Raw genomic sequence first — 25,176 nt, 5'->3', positions numbered from 1 at the left:
TGTCCTGTCCAGTTCACCAAGTCCTCTCCCTTCTGACCACCTGTGTGGGGAGTTCTCACTCTCCACTCCCCTCTGATCCCTCTCCCCTCGTGAAACCTGGGCTGACACTTGAGCTAAAGGAGAAGACAGCTAACAAGCTTTGCTTGGAGGCTGCCCCGTACATAGCATCCAAGAGTAAGACCACAAATATGGAAGGGGAGAAGACAAGCTACAAACTTGATGGGAGCTTCCAGTTGGGGGAACGAGGCTGAAGGATGTGGGTTGCTGAGTGAGGGTCCTCCTTCCTCACTCTCTGTTTGTAGCCTTCACTGCAGGGAGCCTACCCCCAATTCTCTGTATATGGTGGCCTTAGAGCCAACAGAGCTCCAACTCTGCCCCAGGCTATCACAGGGGATGGAAGGGTAGGACATGGGGGTCTAAGAAGCCCCCAGCGATGCTTGTGTGGCAGAGGGTCTCAAGTGATAGAAAATATCAAGGCCGGAAGTCCAACCCCACTCCAGCTGCAGGATCCCATAGAGGTTTACATAACACAGAGAATCCGCTTGTTTGAGGGAAAGGAGAGAGGAGCTGGGCTGGAAATATTTCTGCTCCACTTCCTTCAGAAATATTTATACAGATTAGCAGAAAGTGCAGGTGACAGAATCGAGGGATATCTAAGTTGACACTGAGATGTCACAGGGGACATGGTGCCACCAGACAGAGCCTGGCCTGGGAGTGTGATGCCTGGGGCCTGGCTGTCACTTGCGGGCATAGACCTGGTGTAGCGTGCACACTTCCCTGTGCCCTGGGAAGACCTGGCCTTTGATTGCTTATAAGGTCAGCCATTCTGGGCTCTTTACCCCTCTGGACATGGCCTGACACGGAAGTTTCTTGTGGTCTAATGATGTCAAGATCAAAGTGGCTATGCCAAGGGGCAGAGAACCAAGCTCCCTCTACCCAGGCCCACGCTGGCAGTCTGCAGGGTATTAGGAGTCATTATGAGCCCTTGCTTTTGGTGACATTTCTTGCATTCTAAAGGCCCTTGCTTCCTCATCTGCCATCTCTCTTCATTTTCACACTAGGCATCATTTTCATGGTGGTGCTGATGATGAGGATGGGGGAAAAGATCGGAGAGTCTGAGAGGCAGGTGTAGGAGCTGAAAGCAGGACACATTTGATCTAATATACGGCAGTGCTCTATGCATGTTTGGGACTTCATGGAACAGACCTGTCTCTGTAAATCATCAAAAGCTACCTTTAACATACAGCGGGTACTACCTCCTCCAGAGAAACACAAGGGGTGATGTAAACACAGACCTTGTGGGTTGTATAGAGGTCTCATGCAAATTTAGCATCCAAGGAAGAATAGAAAAGGGGTCATGTAAGAAGTGAGTTCCCCATAACCATGGCCAGTGGACACAGGGCTGATTATCACAGGAAGTTGTTTCACTTCCTTTTGGGTAGGGGGAGGGCAGGCTTTGGGATTGCTCATCTGAAGGTAGTAAAACTAGCTAGATGATCTTGAGCCATCTGCTTGAAAGATGTTTTTCAGTAACTGTAAACTCAGGTGCCTTCAGGTAGTACTTGGGTTTTCGGGAGGTCACCTTGGTCCTTTCCATTTCCAACAACTGGACCTAGTTGTCTCCACTCATTCTTGTTTCCCCTTAGCTCCCTGAGGGCAGGTGAGTTTGTGGGCCTTTGAAGGTTCCATCCTGCTGGCTCTTGGCTTGGATGGTACAAGAGTCAGGGTTTTATGGGACTGGGTGGACCATGTTGAGCTCACCTCTGTGACGTCTAAAGGATATCATGTGATCCCAAGGCTATAAATTTGTGAAAGCTGTGTTCAATTCAAGGGAAGCAGATGAGAGGAAACATTTCAAGGGCCTGAGGAGTATCTTTGCAAGGTGAGGTTTCAAAGTAGAGTTGGCTTGGTCGGCCAGCAAAGTGGCAATAAGGAGCCCTGAAGGAGGGGCAGGTCCCACCAGGATAGCAGGTGGAGACAGTCAGCCCAACTCCGGAAATGCTGTGTGTGGGGATCCTGCGAAACACCAGTGCTCAGATATCTGGGAAGGAGCCACGTGGGAGTGAGTTCAGGAGCCAAATCTATATTGCGGGTGGACATGAGTGTTACTAGAAGACAGATGGACAGTAAGTCACAGGAATAGAGAAGCTTGCCCAGGGAATGAGAAGAAAGAGTGCTCTAGGGACAGCAACATTAGAGAATGGATTACAGCCTGAGAAACACAAAAGAGCCCTGCCGGGAGCAAATCAAAAAAGGCGGGACCAGGAGGACCAAGAGACAGGAGGGAAGAAGGGTTTCCTGAGAAGGAGCCATTGAGAGGGTCAGTTGCTGACTACATTATACTTCTGCCTCTACTTTGTGCACATGGAATGTGCTTAGACTATACGGGGCAATTATGTCGTATTTTGTTTTCCCAACAGTTCCCTATTAGTACAAAGTCTAATGTCTTTGACAAAGTCAGTACAAACCTGCTTGTTTGACTGAGCGACTCCCTGCCCTCATGCCCTCCTCAGCCTCATGGGGCTGCAGGAGCTTACTAATCATGTGCAGGCAGCTGGCCCAGGTGACAAGCATATCCAGAGCATCCGCAGGTTCAGGACCAAAGCAGGGCGCCAGGCGCGGGCTTACCTGGCACTCTCAAAGGTAGCTGATATTGTCTTTTCCACAGCCCCAAAGCCGACTCCAACAGCAAGACCCTCTGAAACAGACACAGAAAAGCAGGAAGGGTTAGGAGTAATTCCCTGGTGAGGAATATCACCATCACCAGCTTTAGGCTACCAGAAACAGAAAGTCAACTGAGCATAAACCAGGGCCCAAAATACAGCACAGGAACTGAACGTGCCACGTGTTTTTGTGCAACCTGCAAGCTAAGAATGAATTTTTTTATGTTTTTAAAACACTGTTCAAAAACATCAAAGAAAGAATAGTATTTTGTGACACGTGAAAATGATTTGACATTCAGATTTTAGTGTGTGTAAATAAAGTTTTATTGGCACGCCGCCACACTCATTTGTTGACGGGGTGTTTACAGCTGATTTTATCTCATATCAGCCAAACTGAGTCGTGGTGACAGAGACTGTATATCCTGAAAACCTAAAATATTTACTGTCTGTTCCTTCACAGAAATTTGATGACTCTTGACCTAAACACACAGAGCTTTGCTCATCATCTCATGCAATAAAAAGTCCAAGGTTGACCCGGCAACCCAATTATGTCACTGCAGACACAGGTTTCTTCTGGTTTTTGTGCTCCACCATCCTTAACAATTGGGTTCTTTTAGTTGCAAAGTGACTGTGGCCCTCCAAGTACCTCACCTATGTTCCAGCAACAGAAGAGTGGAAAGGCAGAAGCTTTCCTTCATGGAGCCTCTGTCTCCTAACTTGGGAAGGGAAGCCCTTGCTGGGAGACTTCTTCTCATGCAAGGATAAGGGCCCACCGTGGATGACATTGGCCCCAGGGTCAGAACACTCAGCCTTCATAGCACATCCAGGCCAGTCTTGATAACCTCCTGGGGGAAGGGAAAGACCCTCCCTAATCACTCTCCCTGAGCCTTGGTTTGCCACTTGAATAAATGAAGGCCTCATCTTAAAGAGCTGGAAGGTGGTAGCATCACCACCTTCATTGAAGAATATCAACGCTGTCCAAGGTACCATCTTCCCACTAGGGAGATTCAGGATCCACCCAAAGACGGCACTGTGACAGTCTAGCTTGAAGTTCAAAGCTGGACAAAGGAATTTTGTCCTGTCTGGCGGTGCTCAGGAGCTTGCCAGGTTTGCCAGCACCATCCCTGTGGTTAGGTGCAGAAGGGGGATCCTGCCTGGTGCCCAGAGACCAAAGGAGCAAAAGCACAGCCTCATGGCTCCTCCAGACATCCAAGGGGGCATTCGCAGGTCTCTTCAATCCAACAGAAGAAGAACAACCAGGACTTGTCAGAATCAGCACCAAGGGTTTTGGTGCCAGAGTGGAGTTTTTTGACAAAGGAGGAAGAGGGAAAATGGATGGGCAAGAGGGCTTGTCTTTTTCAAGATGCATGGTCTCTGGCTCCTGTCTTTCCTTGCATCCTGTTCAGCTAGACAGGGTCAAGGATGCAGTGACTGTTCAGCCGAGTCTTGAAGATGCAGGGAAACAAAAAGGCTGCTTAAGCTTGTCCTGTGCTAAGGAGAAGGAGCTCAGCTGCTACCCAGTCTTGTTCACAAGAGGCCCCCATGCACTGGGGCCTGAAGACCATACTCGGGCATAAAAGGTTCCTTTGTGCTTGATCTCCCGTGGGGCCTTATGGGTACTTGTGATCAGCAAAAACTGCTGGTTGAGAATTTTGGATTCTAATTCCCCACTCAATATCTTCCCATATTCCTTTTAACAGCTCACTTGGAATACAGAGTTCTAGGACTTTAGAAGGAAAGGAAATCTCAGAGACCAGCTGGTGGGACTCTTGAGCCATCCCCAGTTTCAGAAACTATATGTTTGGGAGAGAGAGTTCTTTCTGATACCTCCTGACAATATTGGGGTGCATGAGCCTGACCACCTAGCATGCGTGGTGCACATGCAGGCACACCACAGAGAGGTCCCCAAATAATCCCTCCAACAAGCCTGAGGGAAAGAGGGACCAGCTAGTCAACACTGCCAGAGCAATCAGACTTCTCCCAATAGAGGTTTTAAAATTTTGTTCATTTTCATTTGTCTTTAAGGTACCTGGTGTCAGTTCTTAATAAAGGCCATCCATCTGTGGAGTCCTTACTGGGTAAATCTTACCCTCAGGTGGACACTGGGTTCCAAGTCAGGCCTTGTTTCAAGATGCTCATCTCTTCAGGGTTCTTTCCCTTGCAAAGTAAGAGTGGCCTTCTGCATGCCAGTGATGTCCATCTGTTTGCCAGACCCTGAGTGACTTGCTTTCTACACAAAGTACAAGTGGGAACAGTCACCTCCGGGCTCTAGGACAGATATGAAAAGTGATGCGGAGCTGGGTGGTGGACAAAAGTTGCTCTAGATTCTGAGGTCCAGGATTTGCGTTCTCCGCAGTTTCTGGTCTTTCCTTGTTCTTCCAGAACTTCCCCCCAAGAGTGGACAATACAGTGGGCAGGGGAGGGTACAATTCTAGGGAGAGGGTTGAAAACATGCTCAGTTTTCTAAGATTTGCTAGTATATATGACAGGCTTCAAAAGGGGTAGCAAGAGTGAGTATCTTATTCCTTTGGGAATCTGCCTGGCATTGGCAAGAGCTGAATTTCAGAATAAACTGAGGTGAGGATGCAGGAATGAGATGGCATTTATTTATTTATTTATTTATTTATTTATTTATTTATTTATTTATTTATCTATCTATCCATCTGTCTTGGTGATACTGGGGGTTGAACCCAGAGCCTTTGCAACTATCAATATCCCTAGCTCCTTTTAAGTTTTTATTTTGAGAAAGGGCTTTGCTAAGTCACTAAGTTGCCCAGGCTGGGCTCCAACTTGTAATCCTCCTGCCTCAGCCTCCCAGAGTGCTGGCATTATAGGTTTGTGCCACTACACCTGGTGGGACAGCCTGTTTGTGTGCAAAGCTGCCCACCTCCCAGGACACAAGGCTAGGGAATGTCTGAACTGCCACCCCCTGGCTTCCAACCCTCAAGGGGTCCAATGGATGTTTACAAACATGCTGTCATCAGCCTCGTTTTGCACAAACACAAGCGAGAGCACACTTCACTCTACTATCATGGACAGCAATGTGTCTCCAGGGCAAGGAGCTTCCCCAGGGACACCTGGCCCACCACCCTAAGAGATGTCAAAAGCTGGGGAAGGACTCAGGGCTCTTCCTGACACCGGAACTGCAGATCTCTTCCTTTGAAAAAATGTGCTCTTTTAAACCATAAACAGCAGCTGGCTGGCGCTTTTGTTAAAGTTTTCCTCTACTTAGGGATGTAGATGATAGTGCAGCCCAGAGCAAGGGGATCTATGTTAATTAGCTAAATAAACCCCGTGAGCTGTTTACCATGCAGCCTGAGCACTTTGATGTTTCCCCGCTCACCAAGCTCTGGAGTGGGAAAGGGAACCACCCAAAGTGGTCCGGCTGTGGAGGGACAGAACCTGGCCGGCCGTGGACCTCCGTCCCTTTTCTGTTGCCCTTATCCAAGTGCCCTTTGATGTCAAGTTCGCTGACCTGAGCTTGCGGCTTTCCGCCAAGTGTGACATGGCCCTGTGGGCTGCAAGTGCTAGCATCTGAGTTCCTCTGCCCTACAGAGGCAGGGCAAAGCCAGTATGTTGTCCCTCCGGCCCCCTGCACCTAAGCAAGGCCAGTGGCAGGGGATTGGTTTGCAAAGGGGCAGGTCCGTCCTCACCATTCTCCTGAAGCCTGGGGAAGGAACCCACTGCCCACTGGTTCAACAGTACTGACCATAGAGGCTGCCAACTCATGCTGAGCTGGGGGTGGGGAGAGTGGGGGAGGAAAAGGTAGCCCGGGAAGAGAAGGCACTCCATACCATGCCAGAAAGTAGCTGTGATACATGGAGCTAAACAGATGAGAGGCTAAGACAAATTACACACATGGAAGGACATAAATCAGAAAACCAAGGCAGACACTGAGATCAACAGATGGTGGAAGGAACCCACCCACTGGAAAAGGAACCGAGTTAAAATGCTGACTGGAGCTCGTTTTCCCATGTTCCACCATGAGTACAAATTAGGAAGGTAATTAAGACAGGAAACCAATGTCACAGCTACTGCCATTAGCTCAGGTGCAAAGTGAGAGAAAATAAGCTGCTGGACCCGGGTTGGCAAGTCCAGCTGGTGGCAAGGGAGGCCACCTCGAGGACAAATTGAATTCTAAGCACTGAGACAGATGCAGGCCCCTCCCACCTTGTCCTGAAGCTGGAAAGGGTGGGGTTACCTGCCTCCCCCCATTTCCCAGCCCCTCCTGCATCTCCATCTCTACTCAGTCTCCACCACAGACAAAAAATACGGCACGGCAACTTTTTGTGGAGACAGATCCGGGCTCAGATCCTGGATCTATTTCAGATTCTTGCAAAAATGAAAGGAGGATGGCATGATGGCATTGCTTTGCTTCCAGGGTGGCTGCAGGAAGTGAAACATACCTGACACGAACATGGCAGATCTTCTCACTACTGACACTTAGCTGTAGGTGATCCTGGCCACTGTAGGGTGATGAGCAACAGGCCAGGCCTTTACATACTAGAGGACAGTAGCATCCCCTTCTCCCAGTTGCAACTATTAAAAATGTCTCTAGAAATTGCCAAATGTCTGCTGGGGGTGTACAGGGGAGGCCCAAAATCACTGGGGTTCAGAACCACTGGCCTGGAACAAGGTGAACATTCCACTCTTGTTACCTTTTTTGCTTACAATAAGCAACTTTGTGATAAAAATTTAAACTATTCTAGGATGCTCGTAGGGTTCAAGTGGGTGGGAGGACAGTAAAGGATGGCCAAGCAGTGTTTTCTCTTTTGCTGGAGGACAGTCAGCTTGTAGTAAGGGCAGGGGATGGAATCTGCAGGCCTTTCTCACCAGTCTCCACAACACCATCATCTACATGGTTTCAGTTCTGGCTGAGGTCTTAGTCACTTCAGGCTGCTGTAATGAAACATCATAGACTGGGGAGCTTTCTAAAACACAGGAATTTACTTCTCACAGTCCTAGATCACATGCGAAGTCTCAGATCAAAATACTGATAGATCTGGTGAGCGATGAAGGACATTTCCTGGTTTACAGAGGGTGCCTCCTTGCCTCGCTGTGTTCTTGCTTGGTGGAATGGGTGAGAGGATCTCCCTCAAGCCTGCTTGGTAAGGGCGCTAATCTCACTCACCAAGGATCCATTCTCAAGACCTAACCACCTCCCCAAAGCCTCACCTCTTAATACCATCACATTGGAGGGTAAGGTTTCAGCATATGAATTGTGGAGGCACATGAATATTCAGCAGCCTCTGGTGTTCGTAGGTGTTGGTGAATGGGAAAGGAAGGAGAAGCACCATCATCTTGGTTCAGCTGTACGCTCTGCTGGGGCAGAAACAGCTCCAACAGACCTGCTGTGGGAAGAGCCTTCTTTCTCTTCCCTCTGGTTATTCTTTCTGAGATGTAGGCCCAGTGGTCAGATAACCTCAGCATGAATGGGGCTTCTGAAGCAGAACATGGTTACCTGGAGTAGTCAGACCAGGTGTGTTAGTGTTTGGATTTGAAATGTCCCCAAAATTCATGTGCTCAAGGCTTGGTTACCAGCTGATGGGCTTTTTCGGCATGTGATTGGGTTATGAGGGCTCTCACTTCATCAAGTGGATTGATAGTACTATTGGGAGGTGAGGGAAACAGAGGTGGGGCCTCTTGAAGGGAGTGGATGATGGAAGAACTGACCTTGGGGACTCTGCCTGGTCCCTGATCCTTTCCTCACTGACTCTGCCTTCTTTCTGATTCCTGGCTGCCATGAAGGGAGCAGCTTTCCTCCATCACCCACTTCTGCCATGATGTTTCTGCCTTGAGCCAGCTGACCATGGGCTAAAACCTCTGGAACCGTGAGCTAAAATAACTCTCTCCTCCTTTACAATGCTATTCTCAGGTATTTTGTCACCGTGATATAAAGGTGACATACCAGGGTTGAAGACTGTGGGGCTGTCATTTCCTTTGATTTCCATAGGTCTCACTGTAGCTCATGAATGCTCTCCCTAGGTGGTCCTCCCATAGGGCTTTCTTACTAGTCTCACAGCTAATGAAAACCTCAGTCTTTCCCCTGTGCTGCTGGAAGGTCACAGTCCTCTGTTCTGTGCCTGTACTAAGTCTTTTTCTATCTTATATGGGTGCCTTACATTTCCTTGTTCCATTCCTTATTCCTCAGCTGGGGCTCCAGTTTAGGTGGTCATGGTATTATTTCCAGAAGGCATTGGCCAGAAACAGTCCAGCAAATGTCAACACAAAGGCCATGCAGGAAATGAGGGGACATGATATGACTTTTCCTCCTTGATTTAAAAATGTTAAAATTAAGACAGCAGCTAACATCCTGTGCAGGCTTATTAAATATTAAATATGACCTCCCCTACCAACTACCAACCACAGCAAACCCCCAGGCGGGAGAGATGATGTGAAAGGGGATGGCTCAGTCACTTCCATCTCCTCCAAGGAAAGAGTAAGAGGGAAAAAGGACTGAAACTAGCAAGAGCGATTTAGGCCAAGGAAAAAGAATTACTCTGAGGGAAGAAGGTTTTGAAATGTGATTAAATCACTGAAGGAAGGTCAAGGGTAACCGGCCCTGCATGGGGGGGTGGTCTTGGAAGGAGGTGAACTACTCCCTTCACCTGGGTGATTGTGATCTGGAAGAAGGGTGGTAGATCAATAAGAACGGAAGGGGTCACTTCATGATGTCCTTTTTATCCAGCGGATGCTTCAGCATTAAATATGGGCTCAATGCTAATGGCAAGTTCCAGTGACCACTTGTACACTCCCAGGTCCTAACAAGTCACTTGTTAAAAGAAAAATAACCATGTTAAGACCATCCATTGCAGGTAGGGACTGCAGGGGTCACAGGGATGGAGGATGCCTACCTCCAACAGCTACAGGAGACTTTGATGCCTCATCTGTCCCTGACTGTGTGGGAACTGTCACTAAGCTTGTGAGAGAGGCAGCCTAACAGGCAAGAAGCATGTCACACAGCCTACAATAGAGGCTTCCTGGCTTGTGTGAGATTATCAGGAGGCCAAGGGGAACACAGATCAAGACAGGACTACGGTTTGCCTTCTCACTCTGCTCTTTGCAGCTTGGTTGAACCTTCTGGGGAGACTGGCTGGAAATGTGCTGATAACCCTGCTTGCCCAGACTTCGGCCCCAGATGTCTAGCAGGGAGTAAACCCAGGAAGACGGGGACTCTGACCATGTTACACATGTATGAAACAAAATATTGATAGAACCAGCTAGGGATTGCCCAGGAATCCCTATGGAGTCTGGCAAAGGGCAGATAAAGGATGAAAATGATCATCTTAGAGTTATTTTCCTAAGAAAATTGCTTGACTCAGTTTTTTAGTATGGATTACTAATCCTATTATTTATATTAGACAAAGTTCAGCATTGGGAGAGATGAAAAGAACCGAATTCCAGACAATTTTAATTTAACTCAAGTTCTTATCAAGAATTTCATGTCTTAAGGTTTATTAAGAGGTGTTGATCATTGAAAATAACATGAATCCCCTGTGTGCTTAAAATGAGCACTTCTGAATTACCATTTGCAAGTGTTCTTTTTTGGAATAATCCACTGTCTCACAGCGATGGATCCTGAAAATGCTGCACCAGCTCCTGATGCTTGCTTAGGTCTGAGCCCAACTCCAGCAGAACCTGGGAAGGTAGCATCTCGCATGCATAGACAGAGGCACAGTTTTAAACAAAGAAGAAGGCATTTGGATAAACACTGCACCCAGCAGTCAATTTCGATTTGGGTTAGTTTGCAAGAACCAGACAAAGATCCAATGAGATACTTCTGTTTGCATGGAACAGAAGGTTGAGAATTGCTTTTGCTGGTAGAGAAGATGGTGAGGAGTCCCATGCACCAGTTCTACCCATACCCTCACCTCTGCCAAGACCCCCTCACTGAGGACCACTGCTGGCCACTCCTGGGTTTGCACTGGACCTACAGGACTAGTTCTGCTGGCTCAGGTAGAGCAGGTAGGGCAGAGACAGGGGAACATACCTGTTCCTGAGCCACTGACTGCCTTGTGGAGCCCAGGCCATTGCTCCTTTGAAGGCCAAAGGTTTAATCAGAAGCAAGGGGAAAGTCCAGGGAGGTCTTGCTATGTATTTCAAGCTGGCCTTGATCTCACTAGCCCAGGATGGTCTTGAACTCAAGGTGCCTCAGCGTGTGCTGGGATTACAGGTGTGTGCCTCCATGCCTGGCTTAGTCAAGGGAGTTCTGACTCTGGAGAGGACTTGCTGGTGGAAGAGACACCATAGTGGAAGTCACAGTGAAAGTCCATTTGCCCAGCAGCAGATTTTTATGGACTGTCTGTGCCTCTTGGAGAGCAGTACTACCCAGTGGTCCCCACCCTCTGCTCTACCCAAGAACTCAGTGGTAGAGAAGGTTTTGACAAGGCATGCCAGGAAGCTCCCTGACTTGCAAATCAGAGCCAGACTGATCACCTGGCTATGGCACTTCCTCTCCCACTTCTCAGCCATCGAACTGCTGGGCTCTGACAAATTCATTGTGGAACTTGTAAGTTCACAACTTGTAAGTTCACAACACCTTGGTTTGGGGAGTGTAGGCGGCGGCACTGACCACCTAGGAAGTTATGGAGATGTGAGGAGGGAGGATGCCAGGAGACATCTGGCAATGAATACTGTGGTCAGAACGGAATTATTTTTTCTAAAGCAAGCATATCCTGTGATAAGGGGGACTCAGGCATCCAAGGCAGGCAGGCCCTCTGGTCTCCCCTGAAGCTGACACTGCCACCACACCCTAGTTACTCAGAGGATCCCCTAGTTGCACAACTGTACACTGAAAGCAGAAGGTCACCAGCCACTGGACCCGGGGAACTTTCTGCCTGACCCTGGGCCAAGTGGTAGTCCAGGAGGCAGAAGGGGAGCCTGGCCAAAAGCCACCTCCAAGAATCCATGCCCACTTCTGAGATTCATAAACCACGGAGGAAGTTGCAGCAGGAACACAGCCAGATGTGTGTCCCTCAGACGCTGTGGGTTGAGCTTCTCACCTGGCTCACAAAAAGGTAAACTTGGGGAGCTCTTCTTTGCAGAAAGACTAGGGATTCCTGGCACAAGGCAGACTGCCCACCCCCTTGCAATCCTTGGGAAAAAAGTCACACCAGGAATATTTCAGCCCTTGGGAATGGACTGTGGCTCTTCCTCCCCTGATAATCACAGAAGTGCTGCGGCCCAGGGTCCAGGCTGGGCAGGTGTGCCGCATCACAGGGAAAGACAGCCGAGGGCCAGGTGCCCTGCAGTCACACGAGCAGCACCCACCAGTAGCACAGGGCCTCATCCTGACCCCTATGCCCCACGAACTCTTGGGCATACTTAAAAATGGCACAGCTTTGGGTGTGTGTGTGTACGCGTGTGCGTGCGTGTGTGTGTGCATCTGCGCGTGCGCACACAGGAGGGCTATTCATGCTTTTATAATCTGTGTGGTGTTGAGGGGCCAAAAAAAATTGGAAAGGACTATTTCAAACCTCCTTGAAGGACTGTTGAACAAAATTAGACCTTGGCAGTTCCTTCAGGATGATGAATAACCTGAGACGCAGGTCCACTTGTCACTCCTTGAATTTGACACTCACCAAAGCACTTTAAAAAACCAGGCAAGAAAAAGGTTCTGAAACCTTAGATCATTATTCTGGGCCGAGGGTAGGCAGCACCCACAATGTGCATGCTGGGTGGGCATTTTTTTCTTAGGAACACCAGCATTTCACTGGAAGGTTGGCAGAGGAGGAAAGGAATGTCCTGCCTTCCACGCCTCAGCGCAGCAGGTGCCGAGCGGCAGCAGATGGTCCCAAGTGGTCACGGCACATTGCTCATGCCAAGGTGAAGTCTGAGAAACCTGCCTAGTGACTTTTACTCAGGGTTTGGAGGTGGAACTGATGGCCACAGAAGAATGGAAATGGTTCCTGGGACGGAGGTGGTTCTGAGGATGGAGCTGGGTCCTAGGATGCTGGGGTGGAAGTGACAGACAGCTAATGGCTCGCTCTGTGGGAGCCCCAAAAGCTGGGAAAGAGAAACATGCATTTCTCTGGCTAATGCTTATGTGGTGTTCAGGGTTCTCTGTGCAGATAATTTAGGCACGATGACCCCAAGACACAGGCACTCCGTTAGGCCTGTGGGAGACCAGGAGTTGGAGCTAGGGCCCATCACAGTGTTCTTCCCGCTTGCCCGGGCTGCTTTCTGCGGCCTCTCCGTTCCCACCCTCGTCAGTGTTCTTGCTGCCTACATCCTTATTATTTTCATATGGTGGAACTCGCTCTTCCATTTTACTTCTTCCTTTAGACATAAAAATGTTTCACTCAAAATTTCTTTCTTTTCTTTCTTTTCTTTCTTTTTTCCTTTCTTTTCTTTCTTTTCTTTCTTTTCTTTCTTTTCTTTCTTTTCTTTCTTTCTTTCTGGTTTTTATGAGACAGGGTCTCGCTATGTGATATAGGCTGCCCTTGAACTCATTTATGTAGCCCAGGCTGGCCTCAAACTCAGGGTGATCCTCCTGCCTCAGCCCCCAAGCACTGGGATTAGAGGGATGCACCACCACGCCCAGTTTAAATTTTTCATTTTGGAACTAAAACATGGTTATTTCAAATTAAGCAACTTATAACTTTTTAACAAAAAGATATACCTATACTTGGGGAAAAATTCAAAACACTCAGAATACCACTAAAATAATAAAATTCCCTACCTTGGCACAGGTGAAGTTTTTTGTTTGTTTGTTTGTTTGTTTTGTTTCGTATCTTATTAAACAGTTTTTTTATTCGATTCTCTGATAGAAACCACTAAAACTTTACAGAGCACAGTAACACCTTTCTTTTTGATTTATCATAGTCTTGGTTGAGAGTCAGTGGATAACAATGCTGCCTCATATTTATCAACCTTGTTCTGTGGGGTCCTCCTCCTAAATGTTGGGGTGTGCAGTGCACCTCCCCACCTCTCCAATTCTTCCTACCTTCACTCTGTCAAAGTTACAGCATTTGATGCTGTTCTGCTGATACACAGCATCTACTCTTTATTCTCAGACCAATCCAGAAAATGAAAACCCAATTTAAAAGTGAATTTAAAACATTAGGGTGATAACAGCCGGGCGTGGTGGTGCACACTTGTAATCCTAGCACTTGGGAGGCTGAGGCAGGAGGATTGCTGTGAGTTCAAGACCAGCCTGAACTACAAAGTGAGTTCAAGGCCAGCCTGAACTGTACAGCAAGACACTGTCTCAAAACAAAAATCAAAAACCAAAACCAAAACCCAGCCAAACCAAAACATTAGGGTCATAACAGTATTCCCCATATAATCAGATTGCCATATGACTCTACTTGTGGTTATAGACACTAGAGAATTGAAAGCAAGGTTTCTAAGAGACATTTGCATACTCATGTTTATGCAGCACTATCATAGTAGCTTTTGGAGATTCAGCCTGGGGTCACGGGATGGCTCTTTGTCCCCCAAAGCCATCAAATTTGCCTTCTATCACCACTGGGGACAGGCATATCAGTCACAACACTGTAGACCAAGTCAGAGTTCTAGTCTCCATATAGCGCTTTCTCCCCTCGCTCCCTCCCTCCCTTTTTTTTCTCTGTTCACTGCCTCCTTGCCTTTGGGTCTCAGAAGTCCTCTCCAGGAAGCATTCACTGGCTCCCCAGTATGAGCTAGGCTTCTTGTTACACTTTCTCCTTGCTGTACTCATTCTGTGTATAGCATCCACCATGGCATCCCCCACATCAAGGACAGGGCCAAGGACACAGAGGTACTCAATAAATATTCAATGAATGGCTGTACTTAATAACTCTTCAAATCAACCAATGGGTCAAAGAGGGTGATTATAAAATTGGAAAGTTCCAAAAACACGATCAAGGGGTTCAATAAAGGCACAATAACAGTGAGCTAACCCTTGGCCTCTTTGAGGTAATTGCAACCTCCAGCCCTGTACAGTGAACACTCCCCCCTGTTCCAAGTCACAGAATTCTCATTTGATCAGTTCCCTCATCTTTCTGTGGCTAGAGATAGCCCACGTCACCATTCTGGCCAATAATAACATAGTTTCCCAGAAAGTCATTGCTTCATCAATCTGGGCTCTGCTTTATTCTGAAGGGAGGTAAAGAAAGAGAGGTTTTTCTTTTTCTTACCTGGAACAAGAGTGTGACGCTTAGAAGGACAGTAAGTAATTTGTGACCAAGGACAATCAGCTATGAACCCTCCAGGGAAAAATAGTGGCCAAGAATGACAGGAAGGACTTCATTGGGTCACCTGGCCAGCCCAGGTATGACACCTGCCTGGGATTCCCATTGGGTGAGACACAGGAACGCACACCTGTGTAAGTCCGTTGTCACTGGCAGCCACAGCATTCTTAATTTGTACACACCCACTGGGACATTTCACACAGTGCCAAAATAATTTATGGATGACATCAATAATAAAACCAGTGATCTTGGAGGCACTATGGCAAATAATGTAGGTTGCAGAAATGGCTGAGTTTTCTGGTCAGAGAAAAGATTATAGACTAAACTAACTAAACAAATTGCTAGTAAACCACCATACTTAAAAAAAAATCAACAATAGGTCTGGCTCATGAATCTCTAAGACAAGCGAATAAATAGAAGTGGTAATCAAGAGAAACCAGCATGAATTCATTCATAATAACATTTCAAACTGAAAGACAAAGGTCTTTTGTTTGAATGTGAATTGGGAAAAGAGAAGGATGCAAAAGATAAAACATAGCAGGTATGTGAATTTCTTTCAGGCTTTTGATTTTCATGACATCATCAGAAGAGGATTTTTTAAAAGTGCGACATGAGGGTACAGTTAAATGAATTCCTAACTGGCTGGCTGACCACACTCAGCAGGTGTAAATTAATGAATCTGTGTAATCCTGAAGCGAGGTAGGTAGATCTAAGCCACGTGGTTTGGTGGCTGCTGTTGTCCATTCAATGTCTACATCAACACCTCTCTGGGGCATAAAAAGAAAAAATCAGAAAAGAGCAAAGAGTCAAGCCACAGAGGAATAGGCTGAATAAAAACAACACATAGAAATCTCAAGCATGGAAAATGAACTACAACATCTAAGCTCAGCTATGGCATTTAAGAAAAGTAAATGTGACATTCTGATTTGGGGCCTAAATCCAGGGGAGACGGGTGGGCAGTTCTGGGCTTCACATAGGGAGCATTCCCTTCTGGTTACTTACCTGTGGATGCCATCAGCAGGCTAAAGTCTGCCTGTATGAAGTCTGGCTCATGTGGCATCCACTTGAAAACAACTAAACAGAGAAACTCAGAAAGCATCTCCTCAAGTGAATTCTGGGTAGCTCCAATTCTGCTACAGGTTAAGCAGTTCACGAAAGTTACTTTAAATATATTCAACAGTCAATATATATGTGTATATATACATCTGTAGACTTATATGTGCACACACATATGCACGTATACAGAAAGTGTTTACATATATGTGCTTATATTTAAATGTGCATATAAAATATATGCACATACATATCTATATGTGGATGTGTACATAAACAGAGATTTATAATTGGCATTTTATGAATTCACCAGAGAAGTATAAAGATTGCAAATATCCAAATGTCTTTAGTCATGGAATCTCATTTGGTCTTTTTCTTGATAGGTCTCATGATATACGAGTTTTGTGGAACACATAAAAGCATATGCTGGTTAGAAAAGATATCAGGGAAAATCATTTGATTTCTGCAAAAGCCCCCCTGATCTGTCTAAGCCAGTTGTTCCTTCCTATTCAGGGCTCTGGCTCATAGACACAGCTTCGGTTTTCTGCGGGACACTGAGCAAGACCATGGCAGCTGAGCTGAGCTGATCTCCAATCCCAGTCAGGTCACCCACACACCCATCCCAGAAACCATCCTCACAGTGCTACAGGAGACAGTGCTGCTGAGTGAGTCCAAACCTCTCCTGCCAGTGGGAAATCATTTCAAGGATGCCTTGAGATGTCAGTGTGGTTGACATGACCAATACGGGATGCACCTCTCCACTTTTGCTGAGAATAGATATTCATGATCAAGGAAGCCAGCTACATAGCCCCCAACCCCACAGCCATGCCAGAAGCAGCTCTACAGGCAACTCAAATCACTGAGCTCCCTGGGGAGGCTGTGCATTCATACCACCTACCATGTCCTGGGTCACTACCTAATCTACTCCCAACCTCCCTACTGGGAAAGTCCCAGAGTGTAATGCTCTGGGCAGGCATCTGCCAAATTCCTATTTGCCTGTTCCTTCTGACAGAATTCCCTGCATGGGCCTTAGTGGCCTGGGTCATACCACTGTCCTCTCACAGCCATTGTGTCATCTGCTCTCCAGTACACTGTCCTGACCTTCTCTACGGAGCAATGCGAATTCTAGAGCGCATGCTCCACTTAAAGTCAACCAAATGCAGCAAAATGAAGTCTATCAATCAAACTCTACCTCAGGGCCCCTATTTTCAAGCTTCTCAAAGCAAGAACCCAAAGGAAATGCCAAACATCAGAAGCAATGAAAGGGGATGGTGATATATCTTACAAGTACTTGCTATTTCTCACATTTTCAAACATAACCCTTCCACCCACCATGGAGTAGGGATATGATTGATGCCTGGATTTTAAAGCTAAGCAAGTCAGATCCCAGAGAGGTTAAGTAACTTGCTTCAGGGCAGACAGGGTGGTATTTTGAATTTATATCTATAAAGCCCCATATTTCTACTTTCTGCTTGTCTAAGACCAAGTTTGATGCAGGAGTCCCAGTCATTATCATTCATCCTCAGGGGAAAGGAATCCCATTTAACTGCAAAACAACATGCAATGCTCAGACCAACAGGCACCACAGAGCAGGAGGACGCAAGAGGAAGGCAGATGGGTCATGCTATTTCCATAATGAGGAAGAAATAGTGGGACCACACTGTTAATCAGGGACCAGAGCTCCATACTGGGGCTAGTTATGGGCAGCAGATGTAGACACTGCTGTAGGAGTCTAGGATATGTAAGAGATGAATTGGTAAAAGCTGACCCTCCAATAAGATGCAGAAGTTCCTGGACATGCTGTTGTTAAGGTCTCCATGGAATAGTGTGTTCTCTCTTGACCTCATTTCCCCAAACCCACTGCAGGCCTTTCCACTACGTTCCTACTCAAACACAATGCTGTATCCCTCCTTCAACCACAGATGGAGAACCAGGGTGGCCAGACAGTTCTGACCTTACCTGAGTGTGACTTGTGACCATCGAGTTCATTATTGCTCACAGTAACTTTTCACATTGTCAAGGCTCAAGTGGATTGTTTCTTTGGGAAGAGGAGATAGACCTTGATCTCCAGAGATGTACACTTTCTCTTTCTAGGGGTTCCCTTCCTAAAACAGTGGTGTTCAAATGGCTGCCATCTCTACCTGAATCTGAATCTTTGGGGAAATAATTTTCCAAAGACTGCCCACTCACAATCTCAAAGCAAGTCACATTCTCCTGGGACAGGAGAAGCCACACAGCATGACTTCGATTCTCACCCATGAGCCCTCCATCTTTCTCTTCTTCTCCCACAGCACCTCCAAAATGAAAATCGGTATTTTAGAAGTCAGTGTTTTCCAAACTAGGTTCCACGGAACACCAGTAACATTTAAAAGGGTTCCATAATAAAGTATTAGGTTGAGCCACATGAAATTGCTGCTATTTAAAGCAACTTTTTTTTTTAATCAAAAAAAGGTTTTTTTGGAAAAACATTTTTTTGGGGGGGCACTGGGGGTTGAATCCAGGCCCTCATGCATGCTACATGTGTACTCTTCTGCTGCCCAGGACTGTTTTTTAAAATTCCAAATAACAATTTCATATGGCCCAGCATAATGACCGATGCAAATTTTTGACTAGTCTTTTCTGAAAGATCCAGAAGCCACATTAACATTTTAAAGGCTCAAAATTCCCTGCAGTAAAGAAATCTGTACAACTTCATCTCCTCAATGAATTTGACAACAGAACACTTTTATTAGATACCTTCAGACATCTTGCACAACCTGTATTTTGTGGGACTCTTTTTGGGGTAAACACTGCTTGGGAGATCTGAAATAATTAAGAGCTCTCTGAGTTTCTTACGGGTTCATCCCCTCCCATCCTGTAACTATATCTGCACAAAGCATAACTCACTTATCCTGCTATGTTACTCACTTAGTCAGTCCACAGATCCTTATGAGCACCTCCTCTGCACCTGACGTTTACTTAGACTTGAAGACATCTTGAAACCCAAGTGCTCTGATGAAGGAAAAGGGTACCCTAAGATGGAGCAACCAGTTTGCTGGGAAGGAGACACCATCGGCTTTGTATAAGAACTTAGTTTTCACCTGGGCTTAAAAATTTCTCCAGAGGCTGTTGGTCAGCACCCTGGCCACAGAGGCAAATCCATGTCATCTGCTCACAGCCAGCTCCATTCTCAAAGTATATCTCTCGGGAACCTCACAGTCCCCCGGGCGAGAATGATTATGCCTCTATTTCTTCCATGGCCTCTGCCTGTCTCATCCTCCTTCATTTATGTTAACACAGCTTTACTAGTGTTATCCATTTCTTGTAGGCCCAGTGACTTGGTTTCCTTTAGGTTGGTGCTATTTTGCCAGATGCTCTGACATTAGAGACCAAAGGGGAGCCCCGGGGTCACTAACTGACTTCTTTCACACAATCCTTCCTGTCTTTTTTTTTTTTTTTTTTTAAATCTCTCCCTGAGTCATATTCCAGTACCTGGCCCAGAAGTTCCAGGAGGCTGAATGAAAGCTGTCTTCATGGCTAGTCTTTTGGAGAGGTAAGACTTAGCCTGGTGTCTCAGAAACTCTGTGACTCACAAGTGGACAATATCCAGGGGCAGTGTCGTGGGGCTCAGTCCCTTTTGGCTTTTAAATTCTGGACCTTCCCACTGCTAAAGCTAAGGGTAGATGCCAAAGTGAATCTCTCTGTGCTTGCCAAAGTCAAGGGCGTCTACCTATCCCCAAATTATCTTCGTTCTTCTGCAGCAGTAACTGCAGGGGACCATGCTGGTAGATATCTGTAAGGCTGGTTGGGGAGCTGGATTTAGCAAGGGGAGGAAGGGTTTCCCGCCACAGTACCTGCCCAGTGACAGGACAGAAGAACAAGCAATGGTGGAAGTAGGGAGTTTCAGCGCTGTGCTCCCCCAGACCAGCTCCAAAGGGCCATCTGTCCAGTGACAGTGGAATCAGATCTGTCTAGCCAAGGGTGCCAGCCACTCGGGTGCTAAAAGCTCTAGCCAGGAGGTACTGGGAGCTGGGCCCAACAGGGCGGAGCACTTTCATTCTAAGTGAAATCACTAGCAATATTCCCTGTAGCCACAAATTTTTAAAAGCAGGTCAACCACAAGGCAGTTATTTTTTAAGTGAAAAATCACAGGTGGCAGTTTTATGTTAGTGTTTTAAGGTGCCCCGAAGATTGTTTTTCCACCTAACAAAGGCCGTCTGCCTTATAACATGACCCAAGGCCGACAGCAGGATAAAAGGAAGTTTTAACCTCAAGAGCCCACTGAGTACTTGGCAATGAGCCTGACTAGGCTCTTGCTGGGTCTACTTAGTGATAATCTACAGGCGCAGGCAGTGCAGGGATGGTATTGCCATGCTGCTAGGAGCTCCTGCTGGCCAGAGGGGCCACAGGCTCCTACAATCCTTACAGTGTAAATTTAAGAATGAGCATGATGCCCAGTGGCCCCAGATCATCCACCAGCTGAATGATTCTCCATGAATCGCTTACTGTCTTGGGGCTCCCATTACCTAGTGCTAGACCAGGGAGGTGGGAGAGGACCAGGCAGACAATGCAGATAAAAGACTTCCCCCACTGTAAAGCACTGGGTGATGCTGGTGGTGACTGCGATCTCTTGTTAAGCTGCGGTAAAGGTGGACAGTTCAGAAGGAACATTAGCCTCAAGAGCTATGTATTTAGAAGTGGAACTGCTGGATCAATGGAACTTTTTGAAAGACAAATCTCAGCATCTCTTGCCTCTGCTTCATATACTCTCTGTCCATTGCCTTCCGTACTTAGGAGGAACCTGAAATGTGAACACAGCCCAACCTGTATCTCCAAATATTATGCTTAAACCTAGATCTCTGTGTAGTGTGCCACTCACCCCAAGGAAAATCAGCTTATAGGTTGGTTAGGGTGGTTGAGAAAACTGTAGGCAGATGAGCTTGGTAGCATATGGTCTATAATCCCAGCACTTGGAAGCTGAGGCAGGAGGATTATAAGTTCAAGGCTAGAGCTACATGATGAGACCCTGTCTCCAATCAATCAATAAAAGAATGAGAGAGGAGACACACACACACACACACACACACACACACACACACACACACATATTGGGAACTGGGATCTGCTCTTGATGCTTTGGTATCCCAATAACTTGGGCAGGGTTCCCACCACTACTGCACTGGTGAACAAACCACTCAGGTTTATTAGATTAGGATGCTAGCCCAGAAACATACGTACATTTGTAGGCTCAGTGAACCATAATAATTCTCAAGAGGCTTCAGATCATGGGTCAGAAGCCAGAAAACTAAAGGTGAATTCTTAGATCTGGCCATGGTCAAAATGGCAGTGGTGAGGGTGATACTGATGGCATGGTAAGATCAGATATGTCACTCTACTTCTTTTTTCTTAATTTTCTTCTTTTTTTTTTTTCTGTACTAGGGATGAATCCTGTACTAGAGATGAACTTCACACTGAGCTATATCCCCAGCCTTTTTTATTTTTCTCATTTCAGACAGTGTCTCATTAACTTGCCCAGGCAGGGGTTGAATTTACAATCCTCCTGCCTCAGCTTCCCAGAGTGTTAGGATTACGGCATGGGCCTCCATGCCCAGCTATCATTCTGCCTTTTACAGTCAAGATTCCTTATTTGTCAAAAGGTTGCAGCAAATTGATTCTGTGTTTTCCAGGATGCTAATTCTTCTGGGAGAATAGTTGGCTCTTCCCACAACTATGTAGCTGTCTTTCTCTCAGAATCTAGTGCCTAAATCCCTGGGACAATGTCTTATGATCCGTGGATCCATTCTAAACCCTTTCCTTGCTTCTAACCCCATCCCGTCATTCCCAGGACTTGCTCAGTTTTTTGCTGCTTCCTAAGGATGCTTAAGCAAATATACTCAGGTTCACCAAGTACAGATGAGCAATAGAAATGAAAGAGAAGCAGAGATGATCAATTCTATCATCATCAGGCCTTTAGTGATCACAGCCTGTGCCAGGTGGAGACCCACCATCCATCCGCCATAACTACAAAGACACATCTTTTTGGTCTCCTGCTGGAGGCAGCACCGAGTCTGACGGCCCCAGGTGCTGCCCTCTGGGACCCACTACCACATCCCCCATCCAATTGCTCCCAGCCAGTGAGCAACTGAGCACAGGTAGGGCAGTGCAGGTACATTTAGGCAGAATGTGAGTCTCTGGGTAGAGGACATTTTTGACTCAAAGACCTCCCATGGGCATGGTGGGCACACTGCTGTGGTCAGGTCAAAGGCGCTTGCTTCCTCTCCAGGACTCCTTCCTTCCCCTGCTCTCTGGGCACCAGGCCTGCGTCGTGATGCACCAACCCGCACCCTGCCTTTCACCGTTCTCAGGCTCTTCCTCCACTCTCCTCTACTCTCTCCCCTGCCCAGTCCTTCTTCTGCACCTGCTTCTCAAGGGAACAGAGCTGATACACCATCACTTGGCCAAAAGAACAACACACCCAGTAATTGGGCAACACAGGCATTTGGAGTCAGCACTAAGGCAGCAGTAAATGCCTTAATTGCTTTCAGACCACAATCTGCATCACTCATTCCATCCATGCGTCCAACTCCTGGGGACAGCGAACTCCTGCACAGCCGGCTTTCCAGAGGCAGACAGGCTGCCAGTCTCACTTGCATTTAACATGTGGGTAAACCCTAGAGGATCATTACAAGTATATTATTTAGTTAAAAGTGATCTCAGTGATGGTAGAAATAATAGGCGATATCATTTAGCACCCATGTGCCAGGTACTGTTCCGTGGGATGTGTGTGTGTGTGTGTGTGTGTGTGTGTGTGTGTGTGTGTGTGTTGTTCATATAAAAACCCTTCAACAGCTCTGCTTGGGACCAAAGGCACAGACATGCACCGAGGACAATGTCCTGTGCTGTAGGAGGAAATGGGGTTCTCAGCACAGCTGGCCTGCCAGCCAGCCCACCCTGCTGGACAGCACCCCGGAGCCGAGGCTGGGCGGTCTGATGGAGACTGTCTCCGGGTTATGCCAGGCACCATCCATAAGAAGACACGCCAATGGGTAATAAAGCCCACTGGCTCTGCTTCCTAATAAAACAACACTGTACTATAACGTGCATCAGTCATGGAGGAGTCCAACTGCATACAGAAACAAGAAAAATCAATGCGTGATTTACAGGGAGAGTGATTTTTATCTTTCAGATGTCAAACAATCAAGGAGATGTATCATCTGGCACTGCGTTAATTTTAAAAATGCAATAAACTAGTCATCAGAGACAGAGATGGAAGGTAAAAGGGCGGCAAAGCACGCATCTTGTCCTCACCCCCATCCTTCCTCCCCAAAGATGAGTGTCTCCCCACCACCCACACTCCCTTCCTGCAGGGGATAAGGCGATCTGCCATCTCTACCCGCCTCATCCTGCTTTTCCTCTGATCTCATTGAGAGGATAGCCAATCATTCCTGACTCGAAAGAAAAAGCCCCTGCCTGGGGCTCTTCCAACAGCAGTGGACACAGGGACGGGGAAGAAGAGCTTGACAAGGCTTCGTGTAGGCCAAGCCTTCAGAAGGGCTGTGTAGCACTGGTTTGTGTCATTTTGGAAGGGAGGTTACCTTAGTCCCTAAGTCCCTCCACCCCGGTAAGGGCAGATTTTGGGATTCCCGCTCTTTACATTGGGCTCGATCCTTCCTAATTATCCCTGAGCATCTGTTCTATAACCTGCACATCAGAAGAGGCCTCCTGGGACTCTCCAGGCTCCAGCACCTCCAGATGTACACAGCGGCATGCATCATTACCCTTTTATCTTCTCTATCTACCTTTCATGTGTGTCACACCTCTGCCCTATCAGTCTATAAACTACTTGGGGCTGGGGTTCCCCTCTATGGGTCCTGCCTGTGGTATCCTCTATACATCCTTAGCTCCGGAAACCACATAGCTGATGCTCAAAACTCACATATAGAATGACTGACCCTGCTCAAGAACATGCTGTCTGCTATTCTTGTGAGGTGAGAAAATGAAGGAGGGAAACCATCCCCCCACTGGGCACAGAACGGGCCACGGAGTGATGGAAAGAGAAGGCAAGTGCAGGTGAGTCATGGTCTTGCTCAGTATCATGTTGTGCCTGCCCAGAGCTCAGGGTGCAGCTCACTGCCGGTGCACGACAAACAAGTGCTGAAGGAACGAATACAGTGAACGAGCTAAGTGAAAGGTCAGAATGATCAAAAGAATAAAGAAGAGGAATATGTCAGGAAATAGAATGAATAGATATTCTTGGACCTGGAAATATTAGATAGAGTACTATAGCTACGGGCACTTCACCACTGCAAAATGTCTGTCCCACAGGCTACCTTATTCTCCTACAGGATGTGGTGTGTCTGTCTTCTGCAGTGTGGATGAAGCACAAGCTGTCACCTGGTAACTGGCTGATCATGGCACCAGACTGTGAGCTGGCACCAGGCTCATCATAGCTCTTGGCCAGAGCCCATAGCTCATAGCTCTCCAAAACAGAAATGAATAATTTGACCTTCACTGAACTATAGACCTGGAGAAAATGTTCATGTTCCACGGATGAGGTAGGCATTACAAGGAAGGGCAGGCGCTGGACCACAAAATACTGATCTTCTCACACAGCTTTCGAACTGGCATGAGCAGTTTGGACCACAGATGAGTCTGAATTAGGAGGCAGCTGTATTTCCTGTGAGCCTGAACGTGTCGTTAAATGGCCAAAGAGCCAAGGACGACATTAACAAAGCCAGAAGAGCTCATGGGAACAATGCTCAAGTCAAAGCTACTTGGGCTTCTGACTAACAGCTCCAGTTGCAAAATGGCATCAAATTACCCCTGGTTTCTCTAGATAAGTAGCCATCCCGATACTGAGACCCAGTGCATGGCAATCCAAATGAACGGTGGTGCACTGGTACAATAGATGGCTGGGGCCAGAAGCAAGGGTTAGACAGGCTAATGGCGCTGTCGAGGGGACTCTAGCTGTCTTCCACAGGATGACTACAATCAGCCTCCATCTTCTGGATTGATGCCTGGCTCCTGAGACTTTCACGACTCTGGAGGGCTTGTGGTGGCCTCGCTAGAAGGGCTGGGTGACGACTTTGCCTAGTGAAGTCTCTAGTATCCAAGCAACCAAATAACAGCTCTTTGGCTACAGCTCTTCAGTTACAGCTCTTCATTTTACAAAACAATAGCTGCAGATCAGCATGCAATTATATTGGCCAAGGCTTCCCCTCCCTGGAACAACTGAACCCATGAAGTCCCCTCCAAGACCCTTTCCCACCACAGGAGGGGAAACAGACAAGCCAGAAGCCATGCCTTGC

At 47.1% G+C, this 25,176-nt stretch overlaps 1 protein-coding gene across 6 annotated transcripts in view; it reads right to left on the bottom strand.

The window, feature by feature from the left end:
- Positions 1-25,176, bottom strand: part of Slc39a11 (solute carrier family 39, member 11) — a 365,832-nt gene that overhangs the window by 70,193 nt on the left and 270,463 nt on the right. For all 6 annotated transcript variants that reach the window (XM_005402093.2, XM_013503238.1, XM_013503239.1 and 3 more), the window contains one exon: positions 2,629-2,698. In XM_005402093.2, coding sequence (XP_005402150.2) covers positions 2,629-2,698 — 70 coding nt within the window. The remainder of the gene's footprint in view (positions 1-2,628; positions 2,699-25,176) is intronic.

This window comes from Chinchilla lanigera, unplaced genomic scaffold (genome assembly GCF_000276665.1).
Source record: "Chinchilla lanigera isolate Chin_1 unplaced genomic scaffold, ChiLan1.0 scaffold00077, whole genome shotgun sequence".
NCBI classification, from domain to species: Eukaryota; Metazoa; Chordata; class Mammalia; order Rodentia; family Chinchillidae; genus Chinchilla; species Chinchilla lanigera.
This window is presented reverse-complemented; position numbering and strand designations above follow the sequence as displayed.